This window comes from Stegastes partitus, unplaced genomic scaffold, assembly GCF_000690725.1.
Source record: "Stegastes partitus isolate 25-593 unplaced genomic scaffold, Stegastes_partitus-1.0.2 Scaffold376, whole genome shotgun sequence".
Classification (NCBI taxonomy): Eukaryota; Metazoa; Chordata; class Actinopteri; family Pomacentridae; genus Stegastes; species Stegastes partitus.
Genome location: NW_007578107.1, coordinates 426,999 through 443,834, shown reverse-complemented (window position 1 = coordinate 443,834; position 16,836 = coordinate 426,999). Strand labels below are relative to the sequence as shown.

Here is a 16,836-nt window from a genome sequence, read left to right as displayed (position 1 = left end):
GATTAGTGGTACTATGGCTCCTTCTATACCTCCTGATTGCTGCTGCATTTGTGTTTTACTGATTTTAGTTGCCTTTCCTTTATCTATTTCCATCTCACAATCAGATTTTTCAGCACCTTTGTCAATTTTTTTCCACGTGGAGCCATGATGCAGACATGAAACAGTCCATAGATCCAAAAATAATAACGTTCTGCTGCTGGCAGCACATTTTAGAACCATGTTCATGCAGTTTGGCTGATTGGAAATCACAGCTGGACTAGTTTCATTGATCACAGGTGTATTCACTCTTGTTGTATAGAATTTCTAAACTCGGGCTTGAATTTTCAATATCATCTTTCTAAAATTTTTTTTTTTTTTAATGTTCATGAGAGGAATAATTCTACTCTTTGACTTACTGTTACTGCAGTTATTTAAAGGCGATGCAGGTTTTAAATATTTGACATTCATTGCACAGGGGTGTTCTTCCTTCTGTTGTTTACTGTATGCTGTACTAAATCACCCTGTGTGTATCCAGTAAGTATATCGATGTTTCTTACAAACGCTTGGGGACATGTTGACAAAATGCGTCCTACCAGTCAATATAAAGACAATCTAAGTTCAATAAAGGTCTAAATCAAGGCACGGTGAAAGCTGAAGAAGAAATTGATTTATTCCACCGCTCTGCAGAGTCTATCCTCCATCTGTCTCGCATCTTTCGGTGCCTTTTTCTCCCCAGAACGTACAATTTTGCAGGGTCAATACAGCAATACGGCGTCTCTGTAACTGACAGTGCAGTAGCTTCCCCTGTATTTTCTGTTTAATCAATACTGTGCAATTGTAAATAAGACTGAAATAGACAGTAATTAAATATTTTCTGCAGCAGTTCGTTATACAAAGAGTAATTCTGTTCACAGAGCGACTGTGCTGAAGTAGTTGTGGTGCATTTTGCAAGTATGACAAGTTTAAGCAAGAAACCATCTAAAGGACAATATATCTGGAGTAACTGCATGGAATTATGTAATATGATAAAGAATTATATTGCATTTTTAAGGATAATTGCACTGTAGGTATGGGTCAGAAGTAAATGAAATAATGTGTCATGCAGCAGCATTAGAGATGTATTTGATTGTTTCCAAATTCATTGTGCAGCATGACAATGAGCCACAAACACAGAAATATTTTGAGGAACAAGAAGAGTGAGAAGTCCTGCAGCAGGTGGTGTGGTTCCCCAAAGAGCTCTGAACTCAACATCATGGAGTCAGTCTGGGATAACATGAGAGAGAGAAGACACCAAGACAGGATAGATCCACAGACAAACTGTGGCCGGACGCTTGGAACAACCATCAAATGGAGTCTCGCATTAAATGTTCATTTGAATTACTTCTTCGTCCATTGAGTATTGTGGGAAGTTACATTAAAGTTATGATTAAAGAAATAAAAATACTGCATTATTTCAGTTGCAGTTTTTATCTTAAGGCAAAGGCTGCTGTCATTGTCATGAGTCTGTGATGTGCTTTTTGAGCTGGTTTTCACCAACATTGCTGCTGATTTTGTGTTAATATGTAATACTAAAGAGCATTAAAGAAATGTCTTAATACCTGGTGATGTCTGTTCAAGGTAAGTTCGTGATACTGAACACAAATAGTTTGATCTTTCTGCTATTAATCACTACAAATACTAGATATAACCTGTACTGTAAAAAGTGCCAGCGTTAGATTTAACCAATATATCATTTAGAATTTTTGACTTTGTTGCAGAATGGTTTTGGACGTGGTTTGGACTGGTTTTAGAATGGTTTAGGACTTTGTTTGGGACTTGTATTAGACTGGTTTTAAGCTTGGTTTTGGACAGGTTTAAGACTAGTTTTGGACTGATTTTGAGCTTTGTTTTAGACTAATTAGGACAAATTTGTGACTTGTTTTGAGCTAGTTTTAGATTTAGGACTGGCTTTAGGCTGCTTTTAGACTGTTTTTGGACTTAGTTTCATAGGGGTTATTAAGTAGTTCTGCAATTGGTCTTACATAGATTTCGGATGGGTTTTAGATTAGTGGGATGACACATGGTCTGTAGTGATGTAGCATATTGTCATACTGTGCTGCCTGGTATGATAACTTTGATGAGTGTAGGAGCTGTGGAAATTTATCGCCTTGTATCTGTGGTGCAGCATCTTTTAAGTAAAGCTGAATTTTTAGGGTGGCCTTTTATAGCCACTGGTCAAAGGAACATCGCCTCACACTATCTGATCATTGTACTTTAAAGCCACAGCTTACCAGCCTTTGAATTAACTCAATGCTTGAGAATTTGTCCCGAGTTGAACAGCTCGAAAAGTTTACAAGCACAATTTACTTTTCCATGTCAGGAAACAAGACTATTTACAAACTCTGTTCATGCTGTTTTTTTGTCCCCATAAACCAGACTAGTCTCCATTATGTGACTGTGTAAACACACTTCGGTCCCCACAACATAAGCAACGCCTTTCCACACACACACTCGGCGAGGTGACTCTTGATTGAAGGGCTGCTATCTGACCGCAGAGGCAGAAACGGTGTCACTGCCTCCTTGGAGAGCAGTCAGATAAGATAATGGATCAATACGGTGGATACACCGGTGTCACGGCTCAGTAAGGTCATCGCGTCCTTCTGCCGTATCGCCGACTTTAGTAAGTGCCGAGGATCCTATGGCTTTGCTTTGATTGGCACCACAGGAGGTGTTGGACTTGATGTTGTGCTTATCTACAGTTTCCACAAAGGACGGGGCTGGCATGTTGGCCAGAGGGGAAAAGCACAACATCAATATGGAATTCAAGGGCTCCCCTTCAAATAAACAAGAAGAGTGGGGAAATTAATACAGAGCTAACGGAGCTAAATGCATGATTAAAGTGAAGCACGGTTTATCCCGCATGATGACAGGTGCTCCTCCGCTCAAGTGTCAAAGTTGGAAGCACAGCACAACGCATTTATCATTTTGGCACAGTAGAAGTTGAGCCCAGTAGTGAGTATCCAGGAGGATGCATTGTTCAGCATCAAATCTTCCTGCAGTCACTGGAGCCGGTCCAGCGAATCGTATTGTATTGGCCATCTGTGGAGACTCATCTGAAGATAAAGGAGATTAGCCCGTCTCTAAACTGCATCAGCCACTCAGGTATATTATTCTATCACTCCTCTGTGTGCCACTAATGCAGCACAGCTCAGATACAGTGGCTTTATTTTATTCCCATTTGCTTTCACCATTATATCTTGGCTAAACACCAGTCCAGCTGTCCCTGCTTGTTCCTGAAATGGCTGGAAATTGGCCGCCACACGAGCAGGTGCTGTGAGGGCGTTGGGCTCTTTCTGAGATGCCAGATCAGACCTGTACCTGCAAACTCAACATCACATATACAGTTGTTTCTTTTTAAGCAAGACAGCTACTGATTCAGAGCTCAGTTTGAATAATAAGTAGTATTTAACCCTCAAAACCCTTAGGCAGATTTAAAAGGCATGTTTTCTTTAACAAATTGTCCAAATGACACAGTGTGAAATGCTGAACGACGGAAAGTTTTCCGACGATCATTGAACTAATCATCTGTGACGTGCTGCTTCTGTCAAAAAAAAAAAAGATAACCAAATCTAAGCATAAAGTCACGATATTTTATCAAAATAACTTTATGCTACATGTCTCATTTTAAAAATTGCCAAAAAATAAATGTTTTGCACTAACCAGACTATTAAAAAAAAAAAAAAAAAAAAAAAGTCTTGTCAACCGTGAAGCCATTAGTGACTCAGCTGTAACCATTCGTCTGAACTGCAGGCTGTGTTTGTAGTATGAAAACAAATTAAAAATGTAATAAGTAAATGATCTGTAGTGTGCAAAGATACCATCATATTTTCCAGTCTTGGTAACACTGTTGGATAGTCGGAAAAATGCTGCACTTTGATTCTTGTTTTTTTTATATTTTGCCAAACAAATAGTCAAACAGAATTAACTTTCATTTTTCCTGTGTGAATGATGAAGCTATTATAGATAAGACTTTTTTTGAATTCTCTCTACATCTAATCAAGGTTGTGCTGTTTCAATAGAGGTGCAGGACTTTATATTGCAGTGAAAAATGAGCCCATGGTGACTAAAAAATGAAAGAGAAGCAAAAAATAAAGCCCAGAATCTTCTTGGAGTTCAGAGGGTTAAACAGTGATTCTCTTTCTTCTTGAAAACCTAATTTAATCAAAGAAAGAGCAAATGTGGAATTTTGATCTTTGAAAATATGAGCATTCATGTTGTCACTGTTTATTCATTAGCAATCATCTGCCTGAGTTTCTCTCACACACCCACACACATATTGTTATTCCTGAAATATCATTCTGAATTAAAAGTGTCGCCTTCTGGGACGCTGCTGTTTTTCATTTTTACCCACGACACACACACTCACACACACACACACACAGACAATTACATAACCATTAAAAACATTTTTTTTTTTACAAGTTCTAAAAGCTTTATTTTCCAAAATCCATCCCTTTTTCTCTCTAATGTACAGCACTGTAAGATTTTTTTTTGTTATTTTTTTGTCTCTCCATCCATGCGTACAGTGTTTCCTGCTCTCTCGAGCTGTGGAGGGATACCCTGAATGGATGGTCATGTTAGCATTTGCTCAACCTGTCACCCCTGAGAAGGCCTGGCTAATGTGACTTTAGGATATTGTCTTAAAAAAAGGCCTTGAATTACATTATTAATTCAGTCATCGTCAACAAGGAGGAAAAAAAAAGAAAAAAAGCTCACTCAGAAAAGAAAAAAAAATTTAAATATCTTCTCATGTACTTTTAAAAAACATGTCGGTAAAACCATGTAAATAAACAAGAAAGAAAAAGAAAAGCAAAAAAAAAAAAAAAGCATTTATCCTCTCCCTGTATGCCGTACAGAGCCTACAATAACATACTCCTCTATGATAGCAGTTCTTTATGATACAGATAACAATAGCAACTCTGGTAAAATCTCTATAGTTACTCTATGATTTCTACATATAATTTGCCTTCTCTAGATTCTGTATTTTTTTTAAGAAAAAAAAAAAAAGTTCTTTAGGTTCAGAGTTCCCACTGAGCGATAGAAACGAACAAACAGTGAAGATTAAAGGCTGGCTGGTTCACTGAGTAGTGCGACTGGGGAGAAATCACATTATTATTATTATGGCGGGTTGGTGGGGGGGGAAGAGACCCAGAAAGGAACAGAAATAAGGTTGTTTTTTGTTTTTTTTTGTCGAAGCACTAGTACTGGATGGCAGTTACAGGGTTTCCACGACAGATGGCACTGCTGCGTCACACACAACTACACATATTGCACAATGTAGAAATGCATAGGATCTGCTCCATTACTGTAATTTAAGAGGTTTTGGTATGAAGGAAGGATGGAAGGGTTCTGGGGGAGGTGGTTGGGAGGGTTGGATGCACACGAACAGCAAATATGATGTTGCACTTATCCGAGAAAACACTTGTCTCTGATGTTTTTTTTTTCTTTTTTGCTCAGTGGAAGTCGCACAAAAAGGTTCTCGTGCTCCACTAAAAAGTGAAGCAGCAATGTCATACGGCGCTGAAGCACCCTTCTCTCTCTCTCTGCAGCTATAAATGGAAACTGGCCCCGACGCGTGGAGGCCGACCACGAGCGTCGAGCATCAAGGGCAGCACCGGGACGACCCATTATTCCCAATGACTCCTCCTCCGCTGACAAACCGGCCTCTGGGCTGCGTCGTGATACATCGTTCTCATCATGTGTGTACAGTATAGAATAGATAAAGCCACTGATACACTGAAAACACAACATAAACGTACTGAATGTATTGCTTTAAATGTGAGACTTGTCGTAGTCATGGATTAAACCACAACACCTGATTGTTTTTTTTTTTTCTCTCTCTCACTGAAACTGACATGGGATTGTTAAAACAGACACCAAGAGCAAAAAAAAAGAAAAAAAAAAGAAAGAAAAAGCTGAATATCAACACAATTTTTCATTGCTTTTTGTAGGTAAATCAGTTTTAAGGTGCTTTTAATGTGGTTGCCATGGCACTGTGCTTTGTTCCCTCCCACGCTGTGCGCAGACTCTGCAACTGGATGTCAATCAAATACCGGCCGAGCAGCCTCCCCAAAACTCTGAAATTCCATCAAGTCTTCAAGTTATCCGTTGTGTTTTCACTACGCGTGTGATCGAGCGAGATAGCTGCGTAGAAAATTGCAGAAAAAAAAAAATGAAATAATGGCGTTTTGCGATGTAAGACATCCGTTTTTGTGCCGCCAGCTCGGAGCGAACGTTATGTTCAAGTTGCATCTTGTGAATGATGCACTGGAGCAAAAATGAAAAAGAAATCATTCTGAAGACAGATTTGCAAATTGAAACAAAGTCAAGTTGACAGGCTGACCTTTTCTGGACCTTAATGAGCGCTTAATCCTGCGGATACAGAAACGGAAAAAGAGATCTGCAGGGCAGTGACTCAGAGACAGAGACGTGTTTTAAGGGAACAGGATTTGGTGACGGGCTGGAGGTGCAAAATGGCGTTATTGGGGTTTTAACACACACTGTATGAAGCTATAGATGCACATACTGTCTCTTTTATCCTTCAAAAGCTTAACGTTGAGTCCAGGGAGTCGCTTGATACATCATACCCAGAATGCAACTTGACTGCATTCGAAGATCCTTTAAGCGGAAAACACTTGACTTGTGCAGCCACGCGGTTATGGCTCAGGTTCGGCTGCTTTATTCACCTTTCCGAACCAATAAGTTAAAAATGTTTCAAAAGAGCATCAAGTAAAGGGACCTTATTTTGTGGCAACCACACTAAACATACATCTAGACTTGTCTATATTTGTTCTCTAATAAATTACACAATAATATCCAGAATCCAAACCATGTCGAAACATGAAATGGCTATAAAAGCGGCCTCAAGTGCACCGGACACCGTGTGGAGGCCCGTCCTGCTCCTGAGGTCATTATAAGAGGAGCAGAAAGAAGGCATGATGAGGGATCTTGGCCTTTATGATGAGAACAGCTCTCAGGCCCGGCGGCCTAGTGATCGTCAGGACTTGTGCACTCGTGCTGAGTCAGGCGGGCTGCATAGTTTGAGTGTGGCCTCTGTCACAATGAAAGGAGGGCCTTGGATTTGGTAAAGGGACAGGGGTGGAACTCGAGTGGGGAAAGCGGGTCGAGTCTTTAGTAAGGGGAGAAGATGATAGGGGTGTGTGCGGCGGCCCGCAGAGGCCCGGGGGCCGGCCGGAACAGTGCTGGGCCCAGGAACGGGGTCTGGATGAAGGTGGTGGTGGTGCCGACGGGGTGGCGCAGAGCCAGAGGGTTAGTCGCCACCGTGCACAGAGTCGGAGGGGTGAGGGGGCTGGGCAGGAAGCCGGTGGTCAAACTCTTGGTCAGCTGCTTCTGCAAGGCCAGTTTGGTCTGGAGAAGACAGGAAGAGGAGCGGCGAGAGAAGAACACAGTGAGGGAAGAACACGATTACCGGGAAAACATGCTTCCAAAACCCAGTTTGCACCCACAGCTGCAGCAGAGGAAGACATGTTCATACAAAAAAAGAAAACAAAACCATCAGACAGAACCGGATTCCTGTTAGCTTGTTGCATGAACACCCGTTAAGAACAGCTGTATGCAAAAGCACCTCTGAGTAAATCACAGATTTTGTTGATTTTGGAAGTATAAAGAAGTAAATAGAACCTGTTTAGCAAACAGACGTTAAATAAAATCTTTTATTTTAATAACTCTCCGAACCACAAGAGGCTTCCAGGGTTTTATTATTAATTTTTTTCTGCTCCCGTCACATTTCTCCTCACTGTGGGCTCATTTTTCACTGCAATATAAAGTCCTGCACCCCTTCACAAACAGCACAAACATGGATAGAGAATTCCAGCATGTTTTCAGTGCAGCATGACATAATTATCATGCCATGAATCATGAAAATAAAAAAAGGAATCAACATGTACAGCATTTTTCCAAGTGCCCACAGGTGTTACCTATACTGGAAAACAACATAGTAGCTCTACTTACTTTAGATATTTTGCTGCTTAGATTTTTAATTTCGTCTCTTTGTGAACACTGCCTGCAGTTCAGCTTAAATGTTACTGATTTTTTGTGGTATGAATAGTGATTGCAGCTAAACTTTGCTCATAATTTCTGTCATTAGAACTGTGTCAAAGTGCACAGAAGATATTTCTCTCTCCTTCTTCACGGTTGTTCTGTTTCCATCGTGGTGCAGGAATTTATATTGCAGTGAAAAATGAGCCACAGTGAGGGAAAATGTGACAGAAGTAAAAAACACCCAGAAACGCTCTGTGCAGTGTTGTACCCTTTAAACAAAGGCTATTCACCTTTTCTGTTTGCTTCAGTGGTTGTACCTACTTCTTTTCACCTCAAAAACAAAATTCAGATTCGTCCAGCGGTGCTCAAGCTTACATATAACTGTACACAATAGCCCAAATCCAGGACTACAACATAGACACACTTTTCATTAGGACAAGGGTTAAACTGCAGGCTGCGACTTAAAAGGATAGTTCAGATTTTTTTTAACCAAAAGGTGAAATGTTTCACTCACTGGTCATGATTTTGGTCCTTGGGCATTAGCTCAGATGAGAAATCCTTCAACCGGAATGCAAATGCGCAGATGATTGTGAGGCTGAAAGTGAAGTTTCTAGAGCACTAAAACTGTGTCGAGCTCTAATTACACAACTGTCTATCACCTCCTTGTAGTATATCTATCAATTTCTAAACATACATCACAGCTACTGTCCTCTGTTAACAATGAACTAAAAGAATGTTTAAGCCTCCAGAGAGCATGACTTTTATAAAAATAAAAGAGGCATCACTCTGTCATGGCACTTGCAACAAACATTATAGCTTCCAGGACCTGCTGCCGAGAAGCATCCCCACATCATGATGCTGCCACCTCCATGCTTCACGTCATGATGGTGCCACCTCCATGCTTCATGTCATGATGCTGCCACCTCCATGCTTCACGTCATGATGCTGCCACCACCATGTTTCACATCATGATGCTGCCACCACCATGCTTCTCAGTGGGGATGGTGCTTTAGTGATGATGTGCAGTGTTTGGTGTCCAGCCAACAGAGGGTCAAGTCTGATTGTTAAAAAGCTTAACTTCTTCCAGTTGACTTCAGAGTCTCCCACATGTCTTCTGGTGAACTCTAGTCCAGATTTAATATGAGCTTTTTCCAACACTGTCTTTCTCCTTCAGAGGAGTCGTAGGTGTCTTGGTGGCCTCCCTTACTAGTTTCAGTCTGTTTTTAATGATGGATTTAACTCCAAGGGATATTCCGTGACTTGGGAATTTTCTTGTATCATCCTATGACTTGTGCTTTTCAATAACCTTTTTCCACAGAGTTGGTTGGAGTGTTCTTTTACCTTCATGGTGTAGTCATATGCAGGAGTACCGATTCACCAGTGACTGGACCTTCCAGATAGAGGTTACTTTATACTACAATCACTGAGACACAATCACTGCATTCAGATGATCTCCATCTCACTAACCATGTGAGTTGAACCTTCTTGTCTTTTTATAGGGTTCTGTGATTTTTGCAAGGTCTTTATAGACTACATGTTTTGTGCACATTGTACTACAGGAGTGTCTTCAAAATGTCATTGTATTGCTGTCTTGCATTGCATTATAATGACAAGAAGGCATCTAGTTATTTCATAAAGATTTTTGAAGCACTATGAATTGGAAAACCCTGATTTTTCCTTTAGCCCAGTAACAATACTATGTAACTCAGCTGGGACCACTGTTAAAGTGGTTTTACCTAAATACCTGCTCAATGCATGTTCAGATATTGGCTACAAATGCAAAAATTTTAATATTGTTTTTCTCATAGCCTCTGACTGGCACCATACTCTACATTTGGAAAGCTCATTTTGGTGCCAAGGCTTAGTGGAATATTGGAATAGACAGAAACATTTTTGACCAAATCATCATCATATTACTGGTTTGTATTACTCTATCAAAGCAGGGTTGTACCATTGAAGAGTTTATAAAACTTCAGGACTCTAGCTACATTATTTCTCAGGTTATGGCACCTAAAACGTTGGTCTACAGATTGGTGCAAAGAAAATGATGCAAAAATCAACATGACTCCACCCCGCTAAGAATTGTTCACTGGAAAACACCTGTAATCAAAAATTGTGCACATTTTACGTACTAACATGCTCAGAAAAAAATAAGATGAGATGCTCAGTCATGAACTGAGTCAAAGGAGCTGGAATGACCCCCCCCACCAAGGACCAGTGGCATAGGAATTATTTGCAAATCACCGCCAGCGAGTAAAAAATCTGAACCATCCCTTTAACTTCTTCACGACCTCTGCTCAGTCCCCTGCCCTCGGCCAGGCCTAAAGCCAGCTGAAGCGCTCGCCCTCCAATCCAACCCCAGTCGCGGCCTCTCCTGCCACTGACCTGCGAGGAGAGGGAGGTGAGGTTGTACTGGCTGAAGGCTTTCTTCATGGTAGACACAGCCACGCCTGCATAGCCACTCCACCTCACGTTCTGTAGGATGAAGATGGAGGAGGAGGAGGAGGAGGAGGAGGAGGAGGAAGAAGAGGAAAGACGGGGAGGTGTTTGTATGACAGGGGCAGAGAAGTGATTAATCTGGAGTGCTGATTCAGGCCGCTGTTGTCAGAGCTGGTCAGCGGTGGGACTGTTTATTTAGACCTGTCTCAGGGGTAGGGGACTCATCGAGTACAACAGTGCTGTTATCCTCTGTGACAGACCACAACACACAAACATGCTGCCTCACCACGACATGAGAAGACCCCCCCGAGTGCAATAATGTAAAGTAATCCGTATATGTTGGTCAGAGGCCGAGGTCAAATCAGTTCACCGCAGCAGAGACATATTAAAACTGGTGTTTGAAATGGAATTATACTGCAAAAATTAATGATTTTAACTGAACAATTTATTGTTATGTTGCAAATTTGACACGGTTTGTTAAATTATGGACAATATCGACAAAAATCGCAGAACAAAATTAAATGATAAGCCAAAATTGTAAATAATTCAACAAAAATGCATTTTTTAGAAATAGTAAAGCATTCTTTTACAAATGACACAACTTTACTGTATTTTAATCAGCAAAAAATATTGTCATTTTGCAAACATGAGCTCACTTTTAGGAGGGAAAAAAATCATATATAATAAGTAGTGAAATTTGGTAAATATTTTCTGTTATTCCACTGATTTTCCCTGTTTTGTTAAATGACAGATAATGTGTACAGAAAATCTCAGAAAAGAAATTTTCATTTACAAGTTAACCCTTAAAAAACAGGCCAAAGCTGTAAATCCAAATTTTTTTTTTTTTACAAAAGTTTTACAAATATTAATTTCTCTCTTTTTTTTTTACCATGTCTGATCATAAAAATTATAGTCTTACTATATTTAAATCAGCAAAAAAAATCTAATAAAATTTACAGATATTTGCTGTTATTTAAAAATAAAATGGCTTTAAACTGTTATTTTACAGATTTTCCCGTTTTGTTTAGCTACAAATACTATTTGGTAAAATCACAGAAAAGAATTACTAGTTTGCATGTCAACAGCAAAAAAAAAAACAAAACTTCCCAAAACTGTACTTAATGTAATCAAAACTCTGCTTTTACATGAAGTGATTTTTATTTATTTTATTGTTTTTAGAGTGCGTGACCATAAAATTACACAACTTTACAGATATCAACCCATATTTCCACTTAAAAAACAACAACAAAAAAAGAGAGAAAGTTTTGGAACATTTCAATTTTGAAACATTTTTTTATAGGTTATATTTTTTAGAGTGTAGTTTACAAGTTTGTCTGAATTTATTCCGGTTTTGGCAAACATGTTCAAGGATATCTGCTGTGAGAAAAACAGCAATTATGCTTCCTCGAGTGTGTGTGTGTGTGCATGCGTGCATATCTGCGTGACAGTGTTTTGTTTGTGCTGAGACTTACCGCTAAGCTGGAGCTCGGCTGGCTCTTGCTGTGGGGGGTAAATTTGGGTTTGGGTGGCTTTCCGGCCAGCCGATCCTTGTGCCGTCTGCTATTCATGTGCTGTCGAGACCAGCAGAAACACCATTAGCAGGCTAACAAGCATCTGTCGTACCACGGCGGAACAACTTCAAATGCTATCTGCTGAATTAATAATGGATACACACTGACTGAAGTGCAGAGAAATTACATCACATTACTTTTTACCACTCCTTCTGTGGGTGCAGCGCTCACAGGCTCATGTCCTCCTGGGATAACAGGGTGTTTATATAAGACCGGTGTAATGCATTTAAGGCTAAAGCAGCCCGGGTGCACGCAAATGTCAGCATATCCTGTGTCTTTTCCGCATTCCTCACCAGCAGCGACAGCCCCACGACACGCATGTAGTATTTAATGGACATCAAAAGCAGAGAAAGTGTTTCCCCCGACCTGATTTTGATGCCAGCATATCCAGGATGAGCGCAGGAGGCATTAGTAGCTCGCAATAATGAGCTGTAAATGAATCCCCTCTCACTGAAGCGTTAGTAAAGCTGTGTAATGTTGAAAAATAGCAGCTTAAAGGTACTCCGCACTCACAACCTGCTTTCAGCGGGCTTCATTCATGTGGCTGTAAATGAAGCTTTGATATAAGCTCGCACACAATCGAGGCGATGTGCAAATCGTCTCTTTGATTAAGTGGGGTCTTTAAAAACCTCATCATTTATATTTATCACTTTAATACACATCATTGTTGTTGGCTTTTATAATTGTGACATTACAGGCCAATGTGATCTAAGTTCAATATGTAATAATTGCCAACAGTGTGCCTGCACCTCTGTTTTCTGATTAATTCTGCAGCCACATCATCTGTCTGCAGAGGTGAGCTAATTATGTGCAGCGTTCTCTCCACCGCCCGCCACGATTGGGCTCGAGTGCTTTTCCTCCGCACTGTCAACTGCACTTCTACGCCCTTTTGAACAAAATCCTATCAGGTTAGCAGCACTCTCACTTAGTATGCCTTGACAAATCTGCAGGACTTCCCCCGAACCCCCCGCTTCCCTCGTCATCTTTCATTTCACACAGCAACAAGAAGGATAGAAAAAGTCTCAGAGCGTCGGCTTTGTCCTCCTACTCGCTTTGCAGCAGAAACTTCGGCGGCGCTAAAAGTTCACGGAGGTCACTCTGGAAGTTTTGGTGTGTCGCCACTGTTCACTTTTATCACCATTTCTTTATCACCTTACTCAGATTAAACAAGTTATCAAGGGATGAATTTCTTTTCATCTATTCAATTAAACCAACCAATTGAAAATAAAGCTGAAGTGCCAAAACCTGCAGTTCCTTGAACGTCCACTGTGGATTGCTCTAAAAGCGAGTCAATCCCTATCGACCGCCATGTTAAAATGTTGGAATTTTAGAGGTGAAACAAACATGTTTGCAGCCTGGTAACAAAACATTTTTGGCCTCTGTCGCTAATTTTGCCTTTCATGACCACTGCCTGGTGGTGAATTTTTTATGTTATCTGTTTAAATTGCATTAACCCGCTGAACCCCAACGGTGGGTTAGAAAAGCTCGCTATCTTTATAGAATCGTCAAAATTTTGCCATTTATCAGAGCCACAAACTTTAAAAACAGAAAGAATCATTGGATAGTCAACTCTTTGACAATTCCTGAACGAATTAAAATTGTCCAAATCTAAGCCTTAAATCCTGATATTTCATCAAAATCTTCTGATTCTGCACGTCTCATTTTTTAAAAAAAATTGCCCAAAATAAACCATTTGCTCAGACCACACTCTTCAAAAACTGTAAATATGACAAATTCAGTGTTGCTTGGTGGAATCATGAAGCCGTTAGTGACTCAACTGCAACCACGTAAAGCGAGGATACTGAATATTGTTCCAATACTGGTAACACTTCTTAGCACATGTTAATTCTAGTTTGGAGGAATCAAGACTGAAGTTCAAAAGGAGATTCAAAACCGAAGTTCAGGAGACTTACGGGTGACGTTGCAGAGGTTTTGTCCATCTTTATGTACAGTTTATGATGCCATCTCTTATACAACGTGGACAATTTCTCTCTTACAAAATCCCCAGTGGGAATAATGCAATACAGTCATATAGACATATACAGATGAGTGAAAAAATTCTACTTCAATCCAGTCTTTGGGCACAAATCATGCCAGTAAAATGTCCCCACAGCACAATGGAATCCACCAGATCACCACTCAATTTAATATGTGAGCTGTCTGTATATGCAACATCATCTACATTTAGATTTATTTTTACCTGGCTCAGTTGGGTCTCCGAGTTCACAAAGATCTCGCACACTTCACACTGGAAGTTCTTGCTGGGAACCCCGACGCTGCCTTTGCTGCCCAGTCGCTTGCTCTTGCAACCAGCACGAGCTGCCACCACCTTCCCCCGACGCCGCGGCAGAACGCTGTGACCCTCCAGCATCAGTTTGTGCTTTGTACCTGGTGGAGAGCACGAAGAATTGAAACAGTCTTATGGGTAACACCGAAAATCAACAGCAAATGTATAAAGTAGTGTAACCAGAACCTGAGGCTGATTAAGGCAATTTTTCAAGGGTGTCGGCACAAATGTAAGCCTGATCCTTTGTTCACATCATCTGTCACAGTAATTTAACTAACAAATAGGGCAGCATCATCAATCAATAATTAATTTAGAACACACGCTGAGAACACTAAACATATGTCCTGTGTTGATTTTACTGTTTTAAAGCACAAACACAACCACAACCCCAGCTAGGATACTTTTGTCTCTGAGAAAGTTTTGCAATGTTTTCAGTGGAAAGCATTTCTTAAGTTTCTACAAGGTTTTTCAAAAAAGTAAGATAATGTTTTCTCAAGACGTTCTAAAAATGTTGAGTGATAACACTGTTGGACCGTTGGGCCCTAACACTCTTACAACGAATGCTGTATTATCCTGCAACACTGGAACATTGTGGGGATGTTTTATAATGTGTTACACTAACAGAACCTAAACCTCTGAAAACAACCTCAGAATTTTGCAAGCAAAATTTTGGACGTTTGTTGTTAAATCACATTACCAGGACCTCGATACCATCTGGAAAACATTTTTTGTGCGTTTGAGAACGTTCCAAATTTGGCATCATAGAACATCATCTGTGGCCCTGACAACATCCTTCCAACATCCACACAAAATGTTCTGTTTTAGTTCACTTCAAACGTTATTGGAAATGACATATTCAAATTTAAAACAATCTTGTACACAATGCTAGCCAATGTTGTGGGAACATTTCCTGCTAGGTGGGATGGCAGCTGTTATACTGGAACATGCGAACATTGTCCTGATTGTTCCTGACTTTGATTAATTCATGAACTTTGGCCAGAGGTCATTAAGTATCACAGAAGACTTTGTCACGGTGTCCCTTTACTAACTAAACCTCCACAATGCTCTCTGCTTGGCAGCATGAAACTACCCACCTGTTGGTGCAACCAGGTACTACAGCTGATCTATAAACCTTGAAGTGTGTATTATTCAGTAAAACAGTCTCTGGTATCACCAAATACTAAACATGAAATGATTTGGCTCAGATTGGAGGCAAAACCATCTTGATGGAGACGTCCCCAGATCCTCGTCATGCTCTTACCGCTGTTATGTGCTTCCAGTTGGGAGAGGGAGTTGACTGTGACTTTACAAACAGGACAGTGGAGATGAGCTTTGCTTTTCTTCGGGTCTTTGTCGTCCTCCGTACGCGGCTCTTCGGTCGTGCTGGACGTCTCTGCCCGGCTGCTGGACTCGTTGGTCGGACCCGCTGCCTCGGCAGCCTCCGGGACTTCAGGAGCGCTGGTGTCTGACGCCGTCTCGGAGAGCTGTGAGGAAGGAGAAATCTGAGGAGGGGAAAGGGTGGCCAGCTCCACGGAGGAAACCTCCGATACCGGCGTCAGCATCACGGAGCTCCTGGGACTCTCCTCGAGCTTCGCCTCCAGGTTGGCTGGTTCTAGGTCAGTCTGAAGACCTGCAACAAACAAGAGAGGTAAAATATTAGCAAACTGTGATTCATTTAGCACCTGATCATCGTGGAGTGTAACACATACTTGTGATCACTGTAGCCTCTGTTCAGTGAACCGACTAGTTTGGTAAGGCTTTGTGGGGAGAAATGGGAGTTGCGGTAACTTATTTAATTCTCTAAACCCCCAAACCAGCCAGCGGGTTTGAAAGTGTGCTGCAGGCTGTGCTCACATAGAGCAGATAGGCGACAAGTATTAAAACAAATTAAAAATATAAGTAGTAGCATGTCTTTTTCCAGTATTGGTAACACCTGTGGGCATTTGACAAAATGTAGGGCATGTTGATTCTAGTTTTTTATTTTATTTTTTTTAAGTTTAAATAACCACAGAAATTCAACTTAGCTTTTTTCTTTATGATTTATGATGTTTTAACTTTGTTATTCTGCACAGAAGACATTTCTAAGTTTTATCTAATGCTGTTGTGCTGTTTAAATAGAGGTGCAGGACTTTATATGGCATTGAAAAATGAGCCCACATTGAGGAAAAATGTGACTGGAAAGAAAAAAAACAGAGGGTTTTTGAATCCCGGTTGGGATTCTGTTGGGATTGTTCGCTGCATGTAAAAAAAAAAAAAAAAAAAGGCAAAAATGCCAACAAACAAATCTTTTTAAAAAAATGTATGCGCAGTATTACCCCAGCAGAGCATGACATTGACTTGAAGAAAACAGGACAAAAAACATCCTTGCATGCCTAATCAGCAAAACACTCTTGATGTCTCGATTCAACTTTACGAATGCAAATATAAAGTCGACCGAAATAATCTCCAAATAGCCATTTCTCTCTTAGTAAAATACTGGATGTCGCTTTAAGACTGCTTTTCAACTGCCGGCTTTGTGGC

The 16,836-nt window shown here is 40.6% G+C and overlaps 1 protein-coding gene across 1 annotated transcript in view; it reads right to left on the bottom strand.

Annotated features, from left to right (window-relative positions):
• Positions 1–7,149: 7,149 nt before the first annotated feature.
• Positions 7,150–16,836, bottom strand: part of znf385c (zinc finger protein 385C) — a 129,898-nt gene continuing 120,211 nt past the window's right edge. The window contains exons 5-9 of the mRNA XM_008284856.1: positions 15,578–15,946; positions 14,230–14,417; positions 11,931–12,029; positions 10,405–10,494; positions 7,150–7,386 (exon numbers count right to left, since the gene is read on the bottom strand). Of these exons, the coding sequence (XP_008283078.1) occupies positions 7,150–7,386; positions 10,405–10,494; positions 11,931–12,029; positions 14,230–14,417; positions 15,578–15,946 (983 nt within the window). The remainder of the gene's footprint in view (positions 7,387–10,404; positions 10,495–11,930; positions 12,030–14,229; positions 14,418–15,577; positions 15,947–16,836) is intronic.